The 21483-nt window shown below is 34.9% G+C and overlaps 1 protein-coding gene across 32 annotated transcripts in view; it reads right to left on the bottom strand.

The window, feature by feature from the left end:
• LOC123534700 (leucine-rich repeat-containing protein 9-like) overlaps window positions 1-21483 on the bottom strand; it is a 71041-nt gene that overhangs the window by 8286 nt on the left and 41272 nt on the right. For 5 of the 32 annotated variants that reach the window (XM_053550327.1, XM_053550332.1, XM_053550323.1 and 2 more), the window contains 8 exons: window positions 20180-20397; window positions 19535-19603; window positions 16732-16857; window positions 15971-16000; window positions 12523-12552; window positions 10329-10352; window positions 4251-4416; window positions 3427-3643 (listed from right to left, as the gene is read on the bottom strand). In XM_053550327.1, coding sequence (XP_053406302.1) covers window positions 3427-3643; window positions 4251-4416; window positions 10329-10352; window positions 12523-12552; window positions 15971-16000; window positions 16732-16857; window positions 19535-19603; window positions 20180-20397 — 880 coding nt within the window. Of the gene's footprint in view, window positions 1-1941; window positions 1972-3426; window positions 3644-4250; window positions 4417-7154; window positions 7184-10328; window positions 10353-12522; window positions 12553-13201; window positions 13223-15970; window positions 16001-16731; window positions 16858-19534; window positions 19604-20179; window positions 20398-21483 lie in introns of all 32 variants that reach the window. The other 27 variants (XR_008372263.1, XR_008372254.1, XR_008372243.1 and 24 more) reach the window with 22 other exon arrangements.

Below are 21483 nucleotides of genomic sequence, written 5' to 3'. Positions count from 1 at the left end.
TTAATAGGGTTCATATGCTGGTCATGATCAACCTCCCTATTAAGTTTCGTGATCCTAGGCCCAAGTGTTCTCAAGTTATTGTCCGAAAACGGTTGAACTGTTCCGGGTCACTGTGACCTTGACCTTTGACCTACTGACCTCAAAATCAATCATCTGCTGGTCAAGAAAAATCTTCCTACCAACTTTCATGATCCTAGGCCCAAGTGTTCTCAAGTTATTGTCTGGAAATGGTTTAACTGTTCCGGTTCAATGTGACCTTGACCTCTGTTCTACTGACCTCGAAATCAATCTGCTGGTCTTGACAAATCTTCCTATCAACTTTCATGATCCTAGGCCCAAGCTTTCTCAAGTAATTATCCAGAAAACATTTAACTGTTTTGGGTCATTGTGACCTTGACCCACTGACCTCAAAGTTGAACCTGACCTGTAGTTTATGACGTTACACCTATGTACCAATATTTATGATCCTAGGCCCAAGCATTCTCAAGTTATCATTCAGAAACCATTTAACTGTTCCGGATCATTGTGACCTTGACCTCTGACCTACTGATCTGTCAGTCAAACTTGACCTGTATTTTATGATGTTACAATTCTGTACCAAAATTTATAATCCTTGGCCCAAGTGTTCTCAAGTTATCATCCGGAAACTGTTTATCTGTTCTGGGTCATTATGACCTTGACCTACTGACCTGTAATTCGAACTTGACCTGTATTTTATGATGTTACACCTGTGTACCAAAATTACTTAAATATGTCAAGCCTTTCATGAGTTATTGTCTGGAAACCATGAAAACCAACGGACCGACAGACCAACCGACGAACAAGCTCACTTACTTCTATATACCCCCCACCCTAAAACTTTGTTTGTGGCTGTATAATAAAAATTCATACCTTAAAATACCTTAAAACAAAATCAGTTACTGTGAAAGATGCACATCAATGACATAAAAACTGACTATTTTTCACTCAGCAGGTAGAAATGTTAGCACATCACTTAAGTTTTAAAGGCAAATGGCAGAAAGACTTAACAATGATACATCATTATAGTTTCATAAGATTTGGCATATTATTTTAACATTAAGGTAGTTCTGCACATCTGATTAACCGAAAGTGATGACATAACATCATTTATCTGGAAAACGCAGAATTTAGCCTAGATTAGGTGTACAGAAATGGCACTATTATTATCTTTCTAGAGTTAACATCTGATATTAAAACATCTGACATGTTAAATAATTCAAAATAATGTCTAAAAGTTAGCTTGAAACGTACGTTTCACTTTAATCATGGTTAAATATCTCAAAAATAAGCACATAGAGCTATATATTTAATTTCACCACATTATAGGCCATATGTTTATTTACAACTGTGAGAAGTTTCACTGAAACATAAATTGTAGAAAAATTTCTATTCGCGAAAATGTTATGAAAGTTATTATTTTCCCATAGACTCCCATCATAAAATTTGCACGAGGTTGAAATTTTTCAAATCATTCTAACTAAAAAACAAGCACATGACACTGTCTTTCTTATTTGCTGAATTTTCTAAGTATATTCTGAAGTTTTGAAAAATCAGAATTTAATAAAATTCTACACTGAAGAAAAAAATTTGATCCGAATGTGCAGAACTACCTTAACTTGACAAAAAGTACCATCTCAAATGTCAGTTAAACATCACTGATGTTCGGCATTTCCTGCTACCATTCTTTCCGAAATGCCGATATCTTGATAACTATACAATATATTTTGATGATATTGCAAAACCATATTACAAATATACTAAGGTAATTTGGTATGAATACTGTTCTTTTCTATTCATGTTACAAGATTTTAAAGCTCTTGAATCAACCCATGTATAAAAGCAAAACAGGCAAAAGCCAATTCAACAACTGCCTGCAAAATGAATAGCAGTTAATAATCTTACTATCTCTTAGCAACTTACTACTGCTTATTCAAAGTTTTTGCAAAGTATCTGGAAACAAAATAATTTACTATAAAGTTAGGGAACAAATTATTAAATTTATGAAGTGTCCTCTATCTTTACAAAAGCGGAGAGGGAATTAAATGTAGACAGTGCTTTAATCAGACTGGGAAAACATATTTCACAACTCGTGAATGCCATCGGCAATTTTTTATCAATAATGGTGCAATTAAGAAATAATAATTAAACCTGTTCCTATATTTTATCAGTTGATAAAATATGGCCAGGAGTTTGAATGCGTAATAATTAAATCACGAGTGCGTAGCATGGTGGTTTAATTATTCGCATCTGAACGACTGCTCATATTTCATTAACTGATAAAATTAATGGAACATATATTTTTTTATTTCGATTCTAACAACGCAAAGAATTCGCATTTTACAGTATTACATTTTCAGCGTAATGCGTCATATGGATCATATGCAGTTACAATTTACCCCCATGGTTAGAAAGTGTTGCTTAGCCAATGGAACGTGTAGATATTTGTTCCTTTTTAATCAGAATTTTGAGAAGTATTAATTTTATAAACTAGTTATCTAACAGCTCGCAAATTATTTATGCTTAAACAGAATAATCAAATTAGGTTAGTTGACCCTGTGTTACAACCCTGTGTTACAGTTACAAGCTTAACTTTTATATGATGTCACATCATTATGACGTCATACTTTATGTCATACATTTATGACGTCAGGGCTGAATCATAATTGAGCTAACTGAATTCGCTCATAGATATCAGAACGTGTTTTACGTTCCTACACATAAGTCAGTATGACTTTTTATCATAATTATTTTCTGAAATGTTGTTTTCAACCGTTTGGCCCTGAAATAATTTGTATGTAATGGAACAGAAGTAGAATCTCTTATGTCACAATCGTAAGGGGGTGAAATGTAACAGCCAACCATATTTTATTGTAAATGTATGGACGATTTTGCTATATGTTTATATAGCAAGTGCTGCGGATCGTGTTAGAATTCACAATATTCTGTATGAACAGTCCTGTTATATTGTTACCTTCATTACACTGTAGCATGTTATCTTTTACCAAAATTTTGCGAAAATTAAAAATTGGTATAAACATGTGGTTATGCTGTATTATTTATCTGATGACAGTCATTAGAATTTGAGTTTTCATGAGGACATAATATTCTTGTGAAATAATCAAAAACGAAAAAAGTAAAAATTAACCCCAAGCAAATACTTCTCATTTTAATCGGGTTTGTACCAAACAGCTTTTACAAATCTCATGTTTGAAAAAAAAAAAGCAAATTTACCCAAGGCAAAGATCCATAAGATGTGTTTCCAAACATATTTAAGACCACTCTTTTTCAAGAACTGTAGCTAATTTATGTCAAAATGCTTCTTTCTTCTATTCTAGCGATTAGAATTTTTAATGTTTGACGTTAAATTTTAGCTTGCATCCTCAGACGAGCTACAGGGATCTCTACCTTGTTAACCACTCAACATACTCGGCAGTCTGAGAAGATTGTGCGGCAACATAAGGTATTTGATTCAAGAAGAACTGTGCCCGGTTCCCGCTTGTGGTGTATGCAAACCCTCCATACCCTGTGTTGCTTGGCTGTTGGTACATCGTGTTTGTCCGTCCGAGTGGGGCCGGCATTCCATTCTCTCCGTTGCCTTGTTTGGATTTTCTTCTACCTCCACCTATAAAATATCGTATCTTTAACCCTTAGCCTGCTATATTTCTAAAATGGACTGGTCCATCATTCAATTTGGCCAATACCATTTATTATTCCAAAGGGTGTTCACTGAAAATTTACTGACTGACCGGATGTGCAGGCTGATCTTGGTCTGCACTGCTCGCAAAGGCAGAATCAATTGCTGCCAGCAGGCTAAAGGTCAATGAACAATCTATTAAAATCATAGAGGTAAATATACTAATCTAGACTTCTAATGTGCCCTTGTTAAAATCTTTGATAAAAAATTGAGAAATTTCTCACACAAAATTATCATAAAAAAAATTGAGTAAAATCTAATAGCTTTTACATTAGTAATGTAAGTTTATACTGACCAAATTACGTATGCATAATGCACCGCTTTCAAAGTGGTGACAGCAAGAAAAGAACTAAAACATAATTATTATGTTCAACGATACAACTATATATTGCAAATTTTTTGCAGACTTAGAGAGATGTGCATTTAAAAATGTCTTGTCCAACACAACCTTAACTGCCACTTTTAATATTTACAAGTTAGAGATACAACTTGGTAATCAATAACGGCAACTGACTTTAAATATAAAATTGTTCACCTCTCTGAGCGTTATCTTGGGCAGTTGCATCATCATAGAAGATTGAGCCGTTCCAGAGTGGTGAGGTGGCAAGTTGCATATTGGTGACCTTGACAGGGATTTGGGTCTTATATTGCCCAATACCTGGGAGGGAGCCATCCGCTGCCCCTTGATTGGCAATTGTGGGCTGAAATATAATTTATGGAAATAAACAAAATGCTTAATACATCATTGGTTAATTTAGTTTAATACATGTCTAAACCATATTCCATTGTCTGTAACACCCATGTTTTTGCATGTCAAAAACTGGGTGTGGCTCATACATAGGTGCATGTTATATACACAGAAATATGGTGACTTTATCAACACTACGTTGTCAATCTTTTTTTTTCTGAAATCAGATTTAATATTTGGCTCTCTTTGACTTTATTTACAAAATATATGATACTACAAAGTTTATAGACTACAGAGTCTGAATTTTGTTTTGAGAAATTATACACTACAGAGTCTGAATTTTGTTTTGAGAAAAGCACTATTTGTGTAAATACTGAGGTGTACAGCCATTCATAAAGTTTCTAATTAATCACTGAAAATGTCCATGGTATTTGTTTTTTCTACTTTTTGTTTTGAAAATTAAGTAAAAAATAAATGTCTAAAATTAACAGGAGTTTTTAGAAGCCACACTATGCAACAACATTAGAATACTCTTTTAAAATTCTAAAATACTGACTACTGACACAAATCTTTCAAAAGTTTTAAACATTCTATCTATACTTAAGTTTCATTTAATGCAAGAAAAAATTTAGCATTTTAAATGTCAATTTCTTGGAACATTCAGAGAAATGTTGTATCTGTCCAACAATGAAGAAAAATCAAATCACTCTTGAATTGTATACTGGGGTAAGCAACCTTTAATAATTGAGTTTGATTTTGGAAGTAAAATTTTGTAAGGTTAATTGGCAATACTAATTTGACTTTCATCTGCTGAAAATAATAGTACAGCCAAACCTGTCTATACAGTACATGCTTGGGAGAGCTAAGATGCACTCTTTATGCTCATGTGATCTTATTTACTGGTAAAAAAAAGTGAAACAGCACACATTCCAGCACAATTAAGAACTTACACAAGTTATGAATATAGTGCCTGGCTATTTTCCAGATATTTTCTATGTTCAGACCACTGTAATCCCTAAGTTAATTCAAGCAATTTGCATGCCCCCTTGAGACCATAACAACCCATGTTTTACTACAGAGGTCTTCAAAGCTTTGTGGTCCCTGTTCATAGGTGGTTTTTAACACAGGTTTGGCTGCATTTGATAATATATTTTGGTAATACAACATTAAAATTTCATTTCTCATCTGGTTAAGATACAAAAAAGATATATAATACAAGCAACTGAGTATTAATCAACCAATTAATTCATTAAATTGAAATTAACTGGAATCTGCTCTAAGCTGATATAACCCTTGTGCATAAATTAATTGGAACATGTTTAAAAGCTGATACAGTCTAATCATTTTTAAAGAGCTAGTTCTTAAGCTACAGTCATAAAATAATTCAGTATGGATAAAGAATAAAAGAAATAATATGTGTACAGTGAATCTAGTATAGAGTGAACCAGGAAGTGTGCAACCACAATTTAGATAATTAGTGAAACTAAAGAGGCATTTACAGAATGGGCCATTATTTTGAATTATCTGAAAAAAATCTACCAAGGTTGTTGGTATTCAGTATTTTCATGTTTTCAAAAGTAGTTATTTTTTCACCTTTACCTAAAGTCTTCAGTTGCACCTTTTTTTTCTGTTAAAACTGCTCAGATCACTTAACCTAACTATCTATACATCTATTTATTTTGTTGAGTTTCAAGTCGCAACAACACAAATTTAGGTCATATGGAGACTCGTCCATTTTTTTAAGGTGAAAGAAGACACCATGTATCTATTCTAGCATTATTTCAAGTACCTATGCAAGGGCCTTCTGTAAGTGTGCTAGATCACATTCTCACATGAAATAATTCTATAATTTCAGCATGGTTGAAATAAGGGGCTAGTGATTCGAAGTCATTATCTTTAACCATTCCACCGTGGAGGCCCTTCTAACTCAAACAAAGATTAAGACAATGTAATAACAGTAATATCATAATGGTCCTAAAAGATATGACTAAAATCACCCATCTTCACATAATTATGTATCTTGGAAAATTATTTCAAATATATGGTAATGATTTATTCATTGAAACATGACAATACTTGGAAAGGCGGGCAACAATTTACATGGAAAGCCATAACCACCATATTTGGGATAAACATGTGTCTTACAGTAACCTAATTCCTCTACAATAGCCACGCACCTAGAAAAAAGTTGAAAATATTAACTGCTATTATCTTTTGAAATAAATTCTAGCATGAAACTGTTACTGTCATTTCCAACAAGTGTTTTAACAAGAGTCTCTGTGTAAACATGTGATACGTTTATATATGTCTGTTCCAGGGCAGAACACAGAAGCAACCAGCCCTGTTATGCATAATTATAACAAGTCTAAATATTGACATAATATTCATTAAATTTAGCTTTTTTCACAGGTTTTGTCTTAGAATACAGAGAGAATACATGCTTGATCCCTGTTGTATCATCTGCAGAACCCCTCGAGATATGTTGCTCTCCTTACCAATAGAGGCTTGCAGGAATCAACTGATCACAAAGGATTCAAGATATGTTGTAACATGAAAAAAATCCATTTTCCCTACATGAACACCATATTTATAATGGTGCTACAAATAGCTTTCATCTTTTATAATACTGCTAAATTATGAAAAATATTCACTAAGTCGAACAAAATCGGATTAAGAAAAACCCCACTTGATTTACATGATATAAAAGCTACTAGTAAATTTAACACCAAAGATTCAAAAAGAAATTATTACCTGTCAATGCTCAAAACATAAGGTGTATGCTGAAGAACAGCAGAAAAAATATTTTAATTTTTTTACTTTGTAATCAAAACATAAAAGTGTACATGAGAATCATACAGGCCTAGTTAGAGATAAGAGAAAATATATAGCAGAACCATGTTTTAACATATTTAAACACAACAAACAAAATATATGCTAGTGGAATAATTTCATAGCAAATTATTCTATGTTGTGCATACATATAACCAATTCAGAGTGTTAAATATATTAAAATATGGTTCTACTATATCTTATTTCAACCCTAGTATGTCTTTTATGTAAACAAGTAGCACTATTTCATGGTGTATGTATGGCGCCAAATACAGCTGGTCAAAATGACATCAACGTAAATAATATTAAAACACAGAAGAACGTCCCACTGAATAATAAAGAAGTGCACAGATGTCTAATGAGTTATTCTGCATGCGTAATAATTAACTCAGAATGTGTAGATGAAGTTTAATTTATTTTCTGTTATGTTGTTCCTATTCTGAAATGACTTCTATTTAAGATAGTAAATCAAACCTTTCTTGGCACCTGTATGTTGCCAAATAATCTCTTGATGTCAATATTGCTGTGGTCTTTTTTATATTAGAATATACATTCAAACCATAGCAAGAGACTTGTTAAGTGATATTCAAATGACAGAATATACAAGAACAATATGCTCCAGAATTATAAACATTCCCTTACAGAAGAAAAAGGCCTGCTGCGTACTCTTGCTGTGTACATACAGCGTATATGATGCGTACATGATGTGTACTAAAATCAAGGGCTTTAAATAGTACGCAGGATATACACCGCACATACACCGATAGTACGTTTGTAGTACACTTTTGACATGCAAATGAGCTCTGCCGCGTACTACTTGCTGCGTACATGCTGTGGACTACATAGTACACAGGATGTACGCTGGAGGAATTTAGTATGCGAGAAATAGTACACAGCATGTACGCGGCACATACACTTTTCACATGCAAATGAGCCTGCGGTGTACTACCCCTGCGGCGTACATGCTGTGTACTCTTGCGGTGTACATGCTGTGTACTACTGCGGCGTACATGCTGTGTACTCCTGCGGCGTACATGTGGTGTACTCCTGGCCAGAGTCCTGCGGCGTACATGCTGTGTACTCCTGCTGCATACATGCTGTGTACTCCTGTGGCGAAACTGCTGTGATAATGTAAATTCCTTACCCCACCAACTTTCGTATGGAAATGCTGATCATTTGGACAGAAAAAAAAACAGAAAAAAGATAAGTGACATGCATCAATAAGTATTTACCCTTACCAAAATAATGTAGATTGATGTTATCAAATAAATTAGTATGCTTTTCTTCATCCACTTTTCAATGAAATAAATCAATTTTTGTACCATGTAATTTGGTAAACATTTGAAGAAAATGGCGTAACTGCATCAAGGGGAAACAACTTTAATGCAACTAAATATAAGTGTTGTGATTTATTATAGACAATGTGTGCGTAGTATGTATTTATTTTGATTAAAATCCATCTGAGAACAATCTAGGACTGGAATTATATAAGCATTTATACACTTTTACGTCCGTAAAAAGTAGCGCACCAAAAAATTTTGGATTGATTTTTTCCAATGGGGCGAGCGCAATTAGCCAAAAACATTATGAAAATATACGAGCGGCAAATCCGATGAACAACTTTTTAATTTGGTGAGGCCTTAATGAGTTAACATAATGAGCATTAAAGCCTTTATAAAACATGATAGAATGGTGTTTTGCTTAAGAGTATTCAAATAACAGTGAGAGCTATTAATTCTTCTCATTCGGGCACTGTTGAGGCATTATCTTGGTAATTATTTCATGTATTACAAAATGTAATGCAACAAAGTTCAAATAAGGCTTTTCAATTATCCAAGTTAGAAAGCTCCAGGATTAATTCAAAATGAAAAAGAATATATTTTTACACTGCTTGCAAGGTGCAGCTCAGAAATCACCAAGATGTAAGCTTCACAAATGAACATTGCAAATAGTTTGGCAAATTTTCATTGTTCAGAATACCAGTAATCTGAACTACTCTATGCTATTAAGATAAAAGTTACTCGGAAATCAAGTTCTTGCTTCCAAGAAAAAAAAAATGTACAAATCCTTCCTGCATGAAGTGTACTTCAGACTTTTACCTAAAAAAATTCAAAGTATAAACACCAAAAGAAAATGAACAAGTCCCTCCCGCGTATATGAAGTTTACTTCAGACTTTAACTTATAAAAAAAGACAAAGTATAAATGCCAAAAGAAATTGTACAAGTCTTTTCCGCGTATATGAAGTGTACTGCACAAATTTCAAAGTATCTGCGGTGTACATGCAGTGTACTATTTTCTTGTACAAGTCCCTCCTGCGTACATGCAGTGTACTCCTTAAATTTTCAGAGTCTGTGCTGCGTACTTGAAGTGTACTAGTGACCTCCTGCGTACATGCTGTGTACTCGTCGAAATAGTACGCGGCATGTACGCAGCATGCGGTGTATGTAAAATGTACTCCTCTGGCGTACTACTGTGTTCGCGGCATATACACAGCAAATACGCAGCATGTACGCCACAGAGGCTTGCTTCTGTAAGGGTTGTAAATGTCCCTTACAAGAAAGCCTAAAACAACAGACAGCAAATTCTAGGATTAAGATTTGTTTTCTTTTCCTGTACCTAACTGTACATAAAATCCTTGAACAAATGAGAAAGCAAGACAAAAATACCAAAAAAAGAAACAGTAATTTCAAAATATAGTTATGCACACTTTCATTTTTGGCCTAACACATTCATAAACAATAATTCACTTTTCATTTTTCATACCATTAATTAACAAAATGCTCTATTATTTATTTTTTTTTGGAAGAAAAAGACTGACAATGATAAAAAGACTAATTAGCATAAATATAAGACCTAGCAGATATTACTATATACTGGAGGTCATTAAACCATGCATAATGACTTTGAGATTGAAAGTGTAGCAAAAAAAATATACATGCTACAATCAAATGCAAGTTATAAATAAATTCTTTGAAATCATGGGAAAATAATTATACATGAATATCTACAACAACTATTTGCAATGTACCGATCTAGTGACCGCCAAGCAGTAAGTAAAATACATGTATATACTGCTGGTTGCAAACTTAACTTACTTCAAATGAGCTCAAAACACTGCCCTGAAATAGGTACATCATCAATATATAACAATGTTCTACTAACTATGTTGGTGCATGTTATCAGAATGTGAAAAAGGTGTTGTTTTTACTTCAACATTTTGCTAGGACTTTCCCAAACACTGTGAGTATTACTGTACAGCAAGTCTGCTGTGATCGGAAAACAAGAGGGCAATGCCAGCACTATACAGCTCACCTGAAATCAAGGGCACATAACTTGGGATAAAACATTCCAATCTTCCTTACAATACAACATTTCATTTTTTTATAAATCAAGGGCAAAGATCTCTAGATAAACTGCTCTTACTTTGAATTGTAATTAAATATGATCAATATGTTATTGGTATAAAAAGTCTGTCTATCATTAGGACTGGTAGAGAAATGAAGGTGCGATATTGCGTAAAAAATAATTGAGAAATATGGTAATTTTGATAAACCAAGGGCACACAACTCTAGTCTACTCCTCCAATCTGTTCCATATTCTGGCATAAGATTGCACAGGTATACACAATGTGTCAAATGATTATGATTGGGGAAGAAATGAATGGGCTAAAGTGTAAATGTTATGAAATGCAGCATTTCTTTCATAAATCAAGTGCCATTACTCTTGACCCCATTTTGATTTTGCCAATGATCAATAAGAATCAAGAATTGAAAAATCATTCTCATTCTGTCGTAATAATTACGATTAGCATAAATGATGAAATGAGGGTGCTTAGTCAAATGCCTAGTAAACACATCATATGAGCCGCGCCATGGGAAAACCAACATAGTGGGTGTGCGACCAGCATGGATCCAGACCAGCCTGCGCATTCGCGCAGTCTGGTCAGGCTCCATGCTGTTCGCTTTTAAAGCCTATTGGAATTGGAGAAACTGTTAGCGAACAGCATGGATCCTGACCAGACTGCGCGGATGCGCAGGCTGGTCTGGATCCATGCTGGTCGCACACCCACTATGTTGGTTTTCCCATGGCGCGGCTCATATGTTTTTATAAATCAAGGGCCATTCGTTTCTCTTGATATAAATGTCTGATTTAATTGACATAATCAAACCTGACTGAGACTTTAAGGCCATATCCACTGTCACCAAGGTTTCATGAAGATGGCTTCAGAAATTAATTAATGTGGATGCAAGAGCGCAAACAAATCAATTATAGACTGACGGATGTACAGACAGACAGATGATGTACAAACGGACTTGTAACAATCCTAAAAAAGTCCACCATGAGCACTTTTAGCTCAGGTTGGCTCAAAAAGCCATACTATTTTACCTGTGCCTCATCTGCTTTCCTTAGATGCCACTGTTCATTGATAAGCTAAATTGATACACAATGACCATTCCAAGAAAATCTTTAGTGAGAGGTGTAGAATTAGATCCACAAAACATCTGTTTTAATTGACTTTTTTCTGCTTGTCTGCTGCATTTATTTTATTCATAACACGCTGCAGTTTATAGTTATCCAATCAGCTGCTAGTACAAGTATTAACTGTTTCTCATGAAGCAATAATGTGTAACTTCACTGTCCACATAAAATGAGATTGCAGACAATATTAATATCATTGGATATTAATTCTGTGATCAAACTGCCATATAGAAATTTCCCCACCAGACCATCAACTTTTTTTTGCTAGTTGCCTGTTTACCAAAGGAATATGCACATCACTGTACTATGAAAATACCAATACCATTATTAGTTTCATATGGATTTTCAGAAAGGAGCAAATATGTGTCATTTAAGTCTATACAATATATAAACATATATAAATGTTTGCTAACCAGGAGGGTTTCATCCCAATCATGACAACAGCTCTCTAGACCTTTTTGACAGCCTTGGTCAACTTATGACTAATAAAAGTGTAAAATGATACACAAAAACACACCCCTTCTATATTATGGTTAAACTACAGATTTTTCAAAGTTCACAAACACATTAAAATATATTCATTTACATAATTATTTTTTACAACAAAGAAATATCATAGAAACTGCATACATTCTTTTGGGAAAATTAAAGCGTTAACATAGTTTCATCACTGATTACAAAAGAAATTGACATGCAAGAATCATTAAGCCATTATAGTCAGTTTCAAAGTTGGAATATTTTGTTTCAGAAGGTATGTGACTATAATTAATAGAAGAAACTATAGTGATCAGGATACAATGACTAACTTACATCTATCGAAGTTACATAGCGAGGCTGAAACTTTAAAATGATGGAAGTGTTTGAAATTTTATGTTAGACAAAGTCAAAGTACATGCACTATATAACAGAATCAAGTATAAGATTACATTCGGGGCAAGAATTAGTCAAACAACTATCTAATATATAAGCCAAGTACTATTTTCTATAAAATCTATGAAACTTTAGTATATGAACTGGTATTTCTAGAAATTTCAACCAAATGAATACTACATGCAAACAAAACACAACATCTATGGTTAATCAAAGATTTGTATACAACAGTATTTGACATAATATTGAGCCACGCCATGGGAAAACCAACATAGTGGCTTTGCGACCAGCATGGATCCAGACCAACCTGTGCACCCGCGCAGTCTGGTCAGGATCCATGTTGTTTGCTTTCAAAGCCTACTGCAATTAGAGAAAACGTTAGCAAACTGCATGGATCCTGACCAGACTGTGCGGATGCGCAGGCTGGTCTGGATCCATGCTGGTTGCAAGGCCATTATGTTGATTTTCTCAATGGGCAGCTTATATACGCAGTTCTTAAAAATAAACATTCACTGTTAAAGACAGCACTGAGAACAGAGAACTAAAAGTTAAATGTAATTAAGACAATTGAGCAATTTCTACAAGTAAATCTACTATCTACTGGGTAGACATTTTTTACCTTCCAAGTCAGATCTATCTCCTAGTATAGAAATATAAAATATTCTTTAATTTATAAAATTTGCAACTTCAGCAGCCAGGATACAAGTGTCATTGAAATATTTAGCCAACTAAATGGCAGTTTTTCTTTGTGTGTTGTTACAAAAAAACAAAAAAACAAACATAAAAATCACAGGCTATGAGCTTGTGAAATCTGATATCACTATGATCAATGTATCAAATTCCTAGCAGCTTATATAGAATAGTGGTGAAAAAGCATTTTCACCAACAGACGAGATCTCATTTGGTTATCACAACACTTAGAGATTTCACCCTATGTTCTTATGAGAGTTTCAGATCAGTTCTATATTTGACTATGACAGAATTTACTACAAGTAACCATCTGTAGTATGCAGCCACTTTCTTTAAGCAGTCAGTCAGCTAACTTACTAAATTGATTTTTTTGTTCTAATTTAAACTCATCTGTCTTTAGCAGCCATACTGTGTTGCTCCCTTGACAGGCTGCTTAATAGAGGTTTGTCTGTACTGTGAATTTGCTAAATGCATAGAAATGACTACCTATTTAATTCAACACTCCTACAGCAGAACTCTTTAGTAATTTATAAACAAGAGCTGTCTCCATAGGATGACACATGCCCCCGATGGCACTTTGAATGAATAGTTATGGCCGATGTTAGAGTTTAGGACCTTTGACCTACGGAGCTAGGTCTTGCGCGCGACACGTCGTCTTACTGTGTCACACATTCATGCGTAGTTATTTTAAAATCCATGCATGAATGACAAAGATATGGACCGGACACGCCCATCAATGCACAATCATGAAAAATGACCTTTAACGTCTAAGTGTGACCTTGACCTTTGAGCTACGGACCTGGGTCTTGCGCACGACACGTCGTCTTATTGTGGTAAACATTCATGCCAAGTTATTTGAAAATCCATCCATGGATGACAAAGATATGGACCGGACACACCCATCAATGCACTATCCTTTAACGTCTAAGTGTGACCTTGACCTTTGAGCTACGGACCTGGGTCTTGCGCGCGACACGTCGTCTTACTGTGGTACACATTCATGCCAAGTTATTTGAAAATCCATCCATGGATGAAAAAGATATGGACCGGACACGCCCATCAATGCACTATCCTTTAAAGTCTAAGTGTGACCTTGACCTTTGAGCTACGGACCTGGGTCTTGCGCGCGACACGTCGTCTTACTGTGGTACACATTCATGCCAAGTTACTTGAAAATCCATCCATGGATGACAAAGATATGGATCGGACACGCCCATCAATGCACTATCCTTTAATGTCTAAGTGTGACCTTGACCTTTGAGCTACGGACCTGGGTCTTGCGTGCGACATGTCGTCTTACTGTGGTACACATTCATGCCAAGTTATTTGAAAATCCATCCATCGATGACAAAGATATGGACCGGACACGAAAATTGCGGACAGACTGACAGACCGACAGACGGACAGACGGTTCAAAAACTATATGCCTCCCTTCGGGGGCATAAAAAAGCAATCGTGGTAGGAAATCAAAGGGTAATAATCTTGTATTTAGCCAACACATGCATATTGTTAGTGAACATCTGAAATAACATGCTGTGAATACCCTTGTATTGTTACATATTCAGTGAGATTGGTGTTAGTTTGGACTTGCTTTCCATCAGAATAAACACTTCTAAACTTATTTATCACCAACTAATTTTTTTAATTACAATATGGAACCTTAAACATCATCTTTCCATATCAACATTCTCCATAATTTAACATGCAAATTTCATACCTAGTGTGACATAACAAGTGATGTCATTTCATCGTGCTTTTACGCCATATAAAGACCATAAATGTCAATATTTTTTATTTTAACCTGATCTAAAAACAAATGTAAAGGAATTATAATTGTAAATGTGTATATTATAAAAAGATGTATTAGCTTTGCATTGAGAAACTAATTCATTCTTTCATTCCTGGAGAAAACACTGCTGCAAAATTTGTGCACATTTCATGATTGAAATTTTTATCTTTGGGGCATTTCTGGCATAAGAACCACATTCATAAATTTCATAACAGCCTTCTTTGTAAGTAATAACAAATAAAAAATGCTTCAATATGTATATTAAAGCTACACAGCTGTTTTTTTATTTATTTAAATGCCTGACATCTGCTTTAAATTGAGCAGTGTGTGATGTTATGAATAACTTCTTTTTTTTTTTTGTTCATTTTACTGATGGTCTGCAACATACTGTGAAATCATTAATATTCATGACCAATTTTCATGGACTTCATGGTTGTATCAATCCACAAAATTAAACCCCAAAGAACAAGCAAAATTTCCATTTGAACCGTGCCATGGGAAAACCAACATAGTGGGTTTGCAACCAGCATGGATCCAGACCAGCCTGCGCATCCACGCAGTCTGGTCAGGATCCATGCTGTCCGCTTTCAAAGCCTATTAGAATTAGAGAAACTGTTAGCGAACAGCATGGATCCTGACCAGACTGCGCAGATGCGCAGGCTGGTCTGGATCCATGCTGGCCGCAAACCCACTATGTTGGTTTTCTCATGGCACGGCTCATTTGAGAATCTGTGAATTCATATCCAAATGAAATAACCATTTTGGGCAAAACTGTGAAATTCTACACCAATGTAATTAAATGATTTCAAAGTACCCTACAATATATGTATAACTGTATAACATGCATGGACAACGTCAAATGGATTTATTGTTTATAGTGAGTACAATATTCAAATATTAAGTTGTTACCTTGGAAATAATGATGGGTAATTGTTTCCACTGCAATACCATAGTAATAGAAAATTAGTTTGTTAAACACAAAAATGATGATAGTGACTGTGATAATGATAGTAAAGGTTTCTTGTTAAGTGCAAGCGGGTGATAGAAGCCCCGAGCTGGAATGACTGGAACAACTTATTTCCAGTTGATCCCATGGAAAGTGTCATTCTTAAACTGATACTGTCTCCAGCATCTAAGTCTTGGCTAATACTGCTGGAAACAGTATCAATTTAGTTAAATCACCCAGCACTGATCATTAAATGGGATATAAGCCACAACTGGGAATCAAACCCAGACTGCTTGAGTTGTAGTGAAATTTGCTAACCACCACACCACTGACTCCCTTAATATTAGTGATGACGGTGGACTTGTTGAGTTTCAACTAACATGAACACAGTTTAGGCGATAAGGCAACTTTCCAGCTTTGATGGTGGAGAAAGACTTCACAAGCCAGATGAAAAAGAATAATGACCATGATGATGAGGGTGATGTTGATGGGGATGATGACGATGGTTAGTCAAGTGTCAAACTCACAATAAACTTAATATGTATGTAAAACTGGCTATAAAATGTTTACATAGCATCAATTATTAAACTAAATTGGCAAAAAAACAATGTGCATTAAAATTTCAAATGTTACCAGTTTCGTTCCACAGAAGAACAGTTCTGATACAGGCTGGAAGCACACATCTAGGAATGTGGAAAATATAGAGACTGAATACTGTACTAACCTGTTGGTCCATATAGTAGAGATCAGCCTTGGCCCGCTCTTCCTCTGTCACTGGAATACCATCTATCACCATCAGACTCTTCAACCGGTAAACAAGCAATGGCCGATGGAGGTGACGCCGTGCTGTCTGTTTAAAAAATAAAGAAATTAACCTGTAACTTGAAGAATGTAAATTTTATGCCTTTCAAACAGTAAAGGTATATGAATTATTAATAAGAACTTTCATGTATTGCTGACTTAGAAACATACAAATATAAATAAACTTCCCCTATATTGCTAGTTACCTGAAGTGTGATATTATATTTCACAGAAAGAGTATTAAAGTATACCATAAAACTAAACAATAAGTTTGGATGTTTTTATATAAGGTCTAAAACTTGATAGTTCATTTATTTCACTAAAGTAGTTGACACCAAGCACTTGCAACCAGTATCAACCAACTTTAATTAACTATAATGTCATAGGACTGAGCAATAAACGGGAAACGTCCCTGGCATAACACCTCCATATTGAAGCAGCCTGCTTCCCTGGCACAATTTATAGGCACAACACCTCTAAATTGAAGCAGTCAGCTTCCCTGGCACAGTTTACAGGCATAACACCTCCAAACTGAAGCAGACTGCTTCCCTGGCACAGTTTATAGGCATAACACCTCCAAATTGAAGCAGACTGCTTCCCTGGCACAATTTATAGGCATAACACCTCTAAATCATAGCAGACTGCTTCCCTGGCACAGTTTATTAAGTACAGTTGAAACTCGGTATCTCAAATTCCAAGGGGTTGAGTGTTTTGCTTCGAGATAACCAAAATTTGACTTAAAGTGATATCTTGTGCATACGTTTTCAGTATGGTACTTGAATATTACTTCGAGATATACAAAATTTTGAGATAAGCAAGTTCGATATGTCGAGTTTCAACTGTATGTTCACTTGCTTTCCTGTGTTTATAATCTTGCATTGCAATGTAATATAATTCTATCCTCTTAAGAAATTTCTACCATAATCTTTCCAGTTCACTTTAAGGACTTAAATGAAATGATATCATACAAGTCTAACAATAAGCACGCATACACAGATGTTAATAAAATACAGTTTGTTGAAGAACTTTGTAAACATGCTTATATGTATAGAATTTTCGAGAATGAATACACATCAAGCCAATATTAAGTTGAACAAGACAAGATAAAACAGTTACACTACAGTACAAACATTGAAATGAAAACTGGTAAATAGATAAAAGCCTAAAATGCTTCAGAACTTTAACTGGATGCAATTCAAGCCATGTTCCAAAGGCATATCAGTAACAGGAGGCATTTCATGTAAAGTTCCAGCAGCATATCAGTAACAGGGAAAAAACTGAAGTGGAGGCATTTCATGTGAAGTTCCAGTAGCATATCAGTAACAGGGAAAAAACTGAAGTGGAGGCATTTCATGTAAAGTTCCAATAGCATATCAGTAACAGGGAAAAAACTGAAGTGGAGGCACTTCATGCCACATTCCAGTAGCATATCAGTAACACGTAAAAAACTGAAGTGGAGGCACTTTATGCCATGTTCCAGTAGCATATCAGTAACAGGGGGAAAAAATGAAGTGTAGGCATTTCATGCCATGATTTGTAATATGGATATGATCCGGAAGGCACAAAAGCTTTAAGTGACTTCATGTCACATTGCAGAAGTATATCAGCAATAGGGTATCAGTATGTGAGTTTCCCTATTTCTTTAGCTGTGCTTAGCTGACAATGTATCAACAAAACTTTTGTCTGAACACTTTCACCTCTTTGCAAGAAATACAATGTCATCACTATTTGTCTTAACCCAACCCAAGAACTGGTCCCAATACCAGGCACAGGAGTTTCTTCTATTTTTTTTTCTACCATTACGAAATTGTTATAGAAAAATAATTCCTGCCATCTGCCTTCCCCCACCCCCACCACCCCCCATCATGATTTGACTGCTACAAAATCTTAACTATTAGGGCCCTGATCAGATTTGATTCCCAAAAGTTAAGGGAGGACCCTGCCATCCTGCCTAGAACCACTGGCCTTCCATAAGCCAGATGGATGGCTTCCTCATAAGAAAGAATTCTACATCACAAGTGAGGTTTTTGAACCCATAGCTGTGAGACGCAAGTGATTCAAAGTCAGTAATCTTAATAACTCATCCACAGAGACTACAGTAAACTTTTATCTATTTACCAAGTCAAATGCAGCGAATGAAGTAGAATACATACAGCAGAGCATAATTTAAAGAAGAACAATCGATCATACAATGTAGCTAACTTACTTTTACAAATGACCAAGCCTTGGACAAAAACAAGATATGGCATCGGTTAAGAAAGAAAATGAAAATATGTCAAAATTTATCAGCAACATGAATCCAGGCTGTGCAAGCTTTAGCAGGTGTTTTTTCTTTTTAATTTTAACATTAAATTTAAATGCAAATGAATGGATGGACACTACTGAATGGCACATGAACTTCTCCTATTATGAAAGTAATTTGAAAAGCAATAATGACAACCAGTTAAAAAATTTATCATTTAAGAGATTTTAATAAAGATTTAAAGTGACTCTTACTTAATCAATTCTTTAAGTTTTTAGCATGTTGCAATGAGGAACTGTTGATTTACAAGACACAGTATTAGACTGAAGAAAAGTACGCCTTGTTTAAATCCGCTATATTTCTTAATGTTACGGACTTCAATTCAGTTGTTTTGTAAACAAAATGGATAGTGCTAATTATGAATTCTACAGCCTACAGATGTTTGGTAGGGAAGTCTGCAGATACAAACATAAATGCAACTTACAGGATTGTTAACAACAGAAATTTCGATGAGGTTCTGTAAATGGTCCAGGTTTTCTAACTCTCCAACTTCCTGAAAAACCATCAGGAAGAATCTTAGCATAAGAGTGAATATATCAGGTAAAAGCTTAGCATAAAAGTAAATATATCAGCTAGAATCTTAGCATGAGTCTAGTGATAATCATAGCATGAAGGAGAATGTATCAGTTAAACCTTAGCATAATGGTAAATATATCAGTTAGAATCTTAATTTAACAGTAAATATATCAGGTAAAATCTTAGCATAATGGTAAATGTGTTAGTTAAAATCTTAGCATAAGCCTATATATATATATATATAATTGATAATCAAATGTGTTAGTTAAAATCTTAGCATAAGCCTAAATATATACTTGATAATCAATTTTTAGCATAAATGTGAATATATCAATTAAATTCTTAGCATAACACTAAATATATGTGATAACTTTAGCATAAATGTAAATACATCAGTCAGAATCTTAGCATTAGAGTAAATATATAGGAAAAAATCCTAGCACAATAATGGATATATCAGTCAAAAACATAATGAGAAGCTGTTTATGAACTGGTACAAAATTTAGAGACATAGTTAACTTACTGACATAACATAACAGGAAAGTATATTCACCTGAATCCTGTTAGAACCTAGATAAAGTCTCTGAAGATTTTCGAGGCAGTTAAAGTTGGCAAGATCTCGCAGTCTGTTTTCCTCCATGTGTAACTCCTGAAGGTTCCACTGGTTAATGAACGAGGTTTCACACAAGCTTTTGATTTTGTTACGGTCAAGAACTAGTTCTCGCAAATCATGGAGACACTCTAAGCCCTCCACTTTCTGAATCTCATTTCCTGTAATATTCAAATATTATTTTCAGGGTTTTTTTTTTGGTATAAAGAAAGTCAATTACAATTGTTCTTTTCTGTTTTTACGTTAATGACATATACTAGCTGAACACGTTGAAAACTTGAGGTCTCACTAAAAGGCACTGGAGACAGTAAAATGTTGTGATTATGTCCTTTGATTTACAAATGTAACCTTGACATTGGACACAGTGACTTGGGTTGTGCACTCTGCATGTCATCTTGATGAGGTTAACAACTGATGCAATGCCAGTTTTCAGACTGAGTTGTCAACTGTGAACTTAATTTTCATGGCAGACTAATTTTTGTGGATTTCATGACCGAGTCAGTCCATGACATTAAATCCTATTAACCCTTACCCTGCTAAATTTCTATAATGAACTTGTCCATCTTCCAATTTGGACAGTACCATTAACGTTTTAAAAGGGGTGCTTACCAACAAGAGGACCATGATGGTCCTGAATCGCTCACCTGTCCCAACATGACCCAGTTTTGAACTGAGTATGACGTCGTTTTTTTTCTATTATTTGACATAGTGACCTAGTTTTTGAGCTCATGTGACCCAGTTTTGAATCTGACCTAGATATCATCAAGATGAACATTCAGACCAACTTTCATACAGATCCCATGAAAAATATGGCCTCTAGAGAGGTCACAAGGTTTTTTCATTATTTGACCTACTGACCTAGTTATTGATGGCACGTGACCCAGTTTCAAACTTGACCTAGATATCATCAAGATGAACATTCTGACCAATTTTCATGAAGATCCACTCAAAAGTATGGCCTCTAGAGAGGTCACAAGCTTTTTCTATTTTTAGACCTAATGACCTAGTTTTTGATCGCAGCTGACCCAGTTTCGAAATTGATCTAGATATCATCAAGATGAACATTCAGACCAACTTTCATACAGATCCCATGAAAAATATGGCCTCTAGAGAGGTCACAATGTTTTTTTATTATTTGACCTACTGACCTAGTTATTGATGGCACGTGACCCAGTTTCGAACCTGACCTAGACATCATCAAGATGAACATTCTGACCAATTTTCATGAAGATCATGTGAAAAGTATG

This window comes from Mercenaria mercenaria, chromosome 1 (genome assembly GCF_021730395.1).
Source record: "Mercenaria mercenaria strain notata chromosome 1, MADL_Memer_1, whole genome shotgun sequence".
Lineage (NCBI taxonomy): Eukaryota > Metazoa > Mollusca > Bivalvia > Venerida > Veneridae > Mercenaria > Mercenaria mercenaria.
This window is presented reverse-complemented; position numbering and strand designations above follow the sequence as displayed.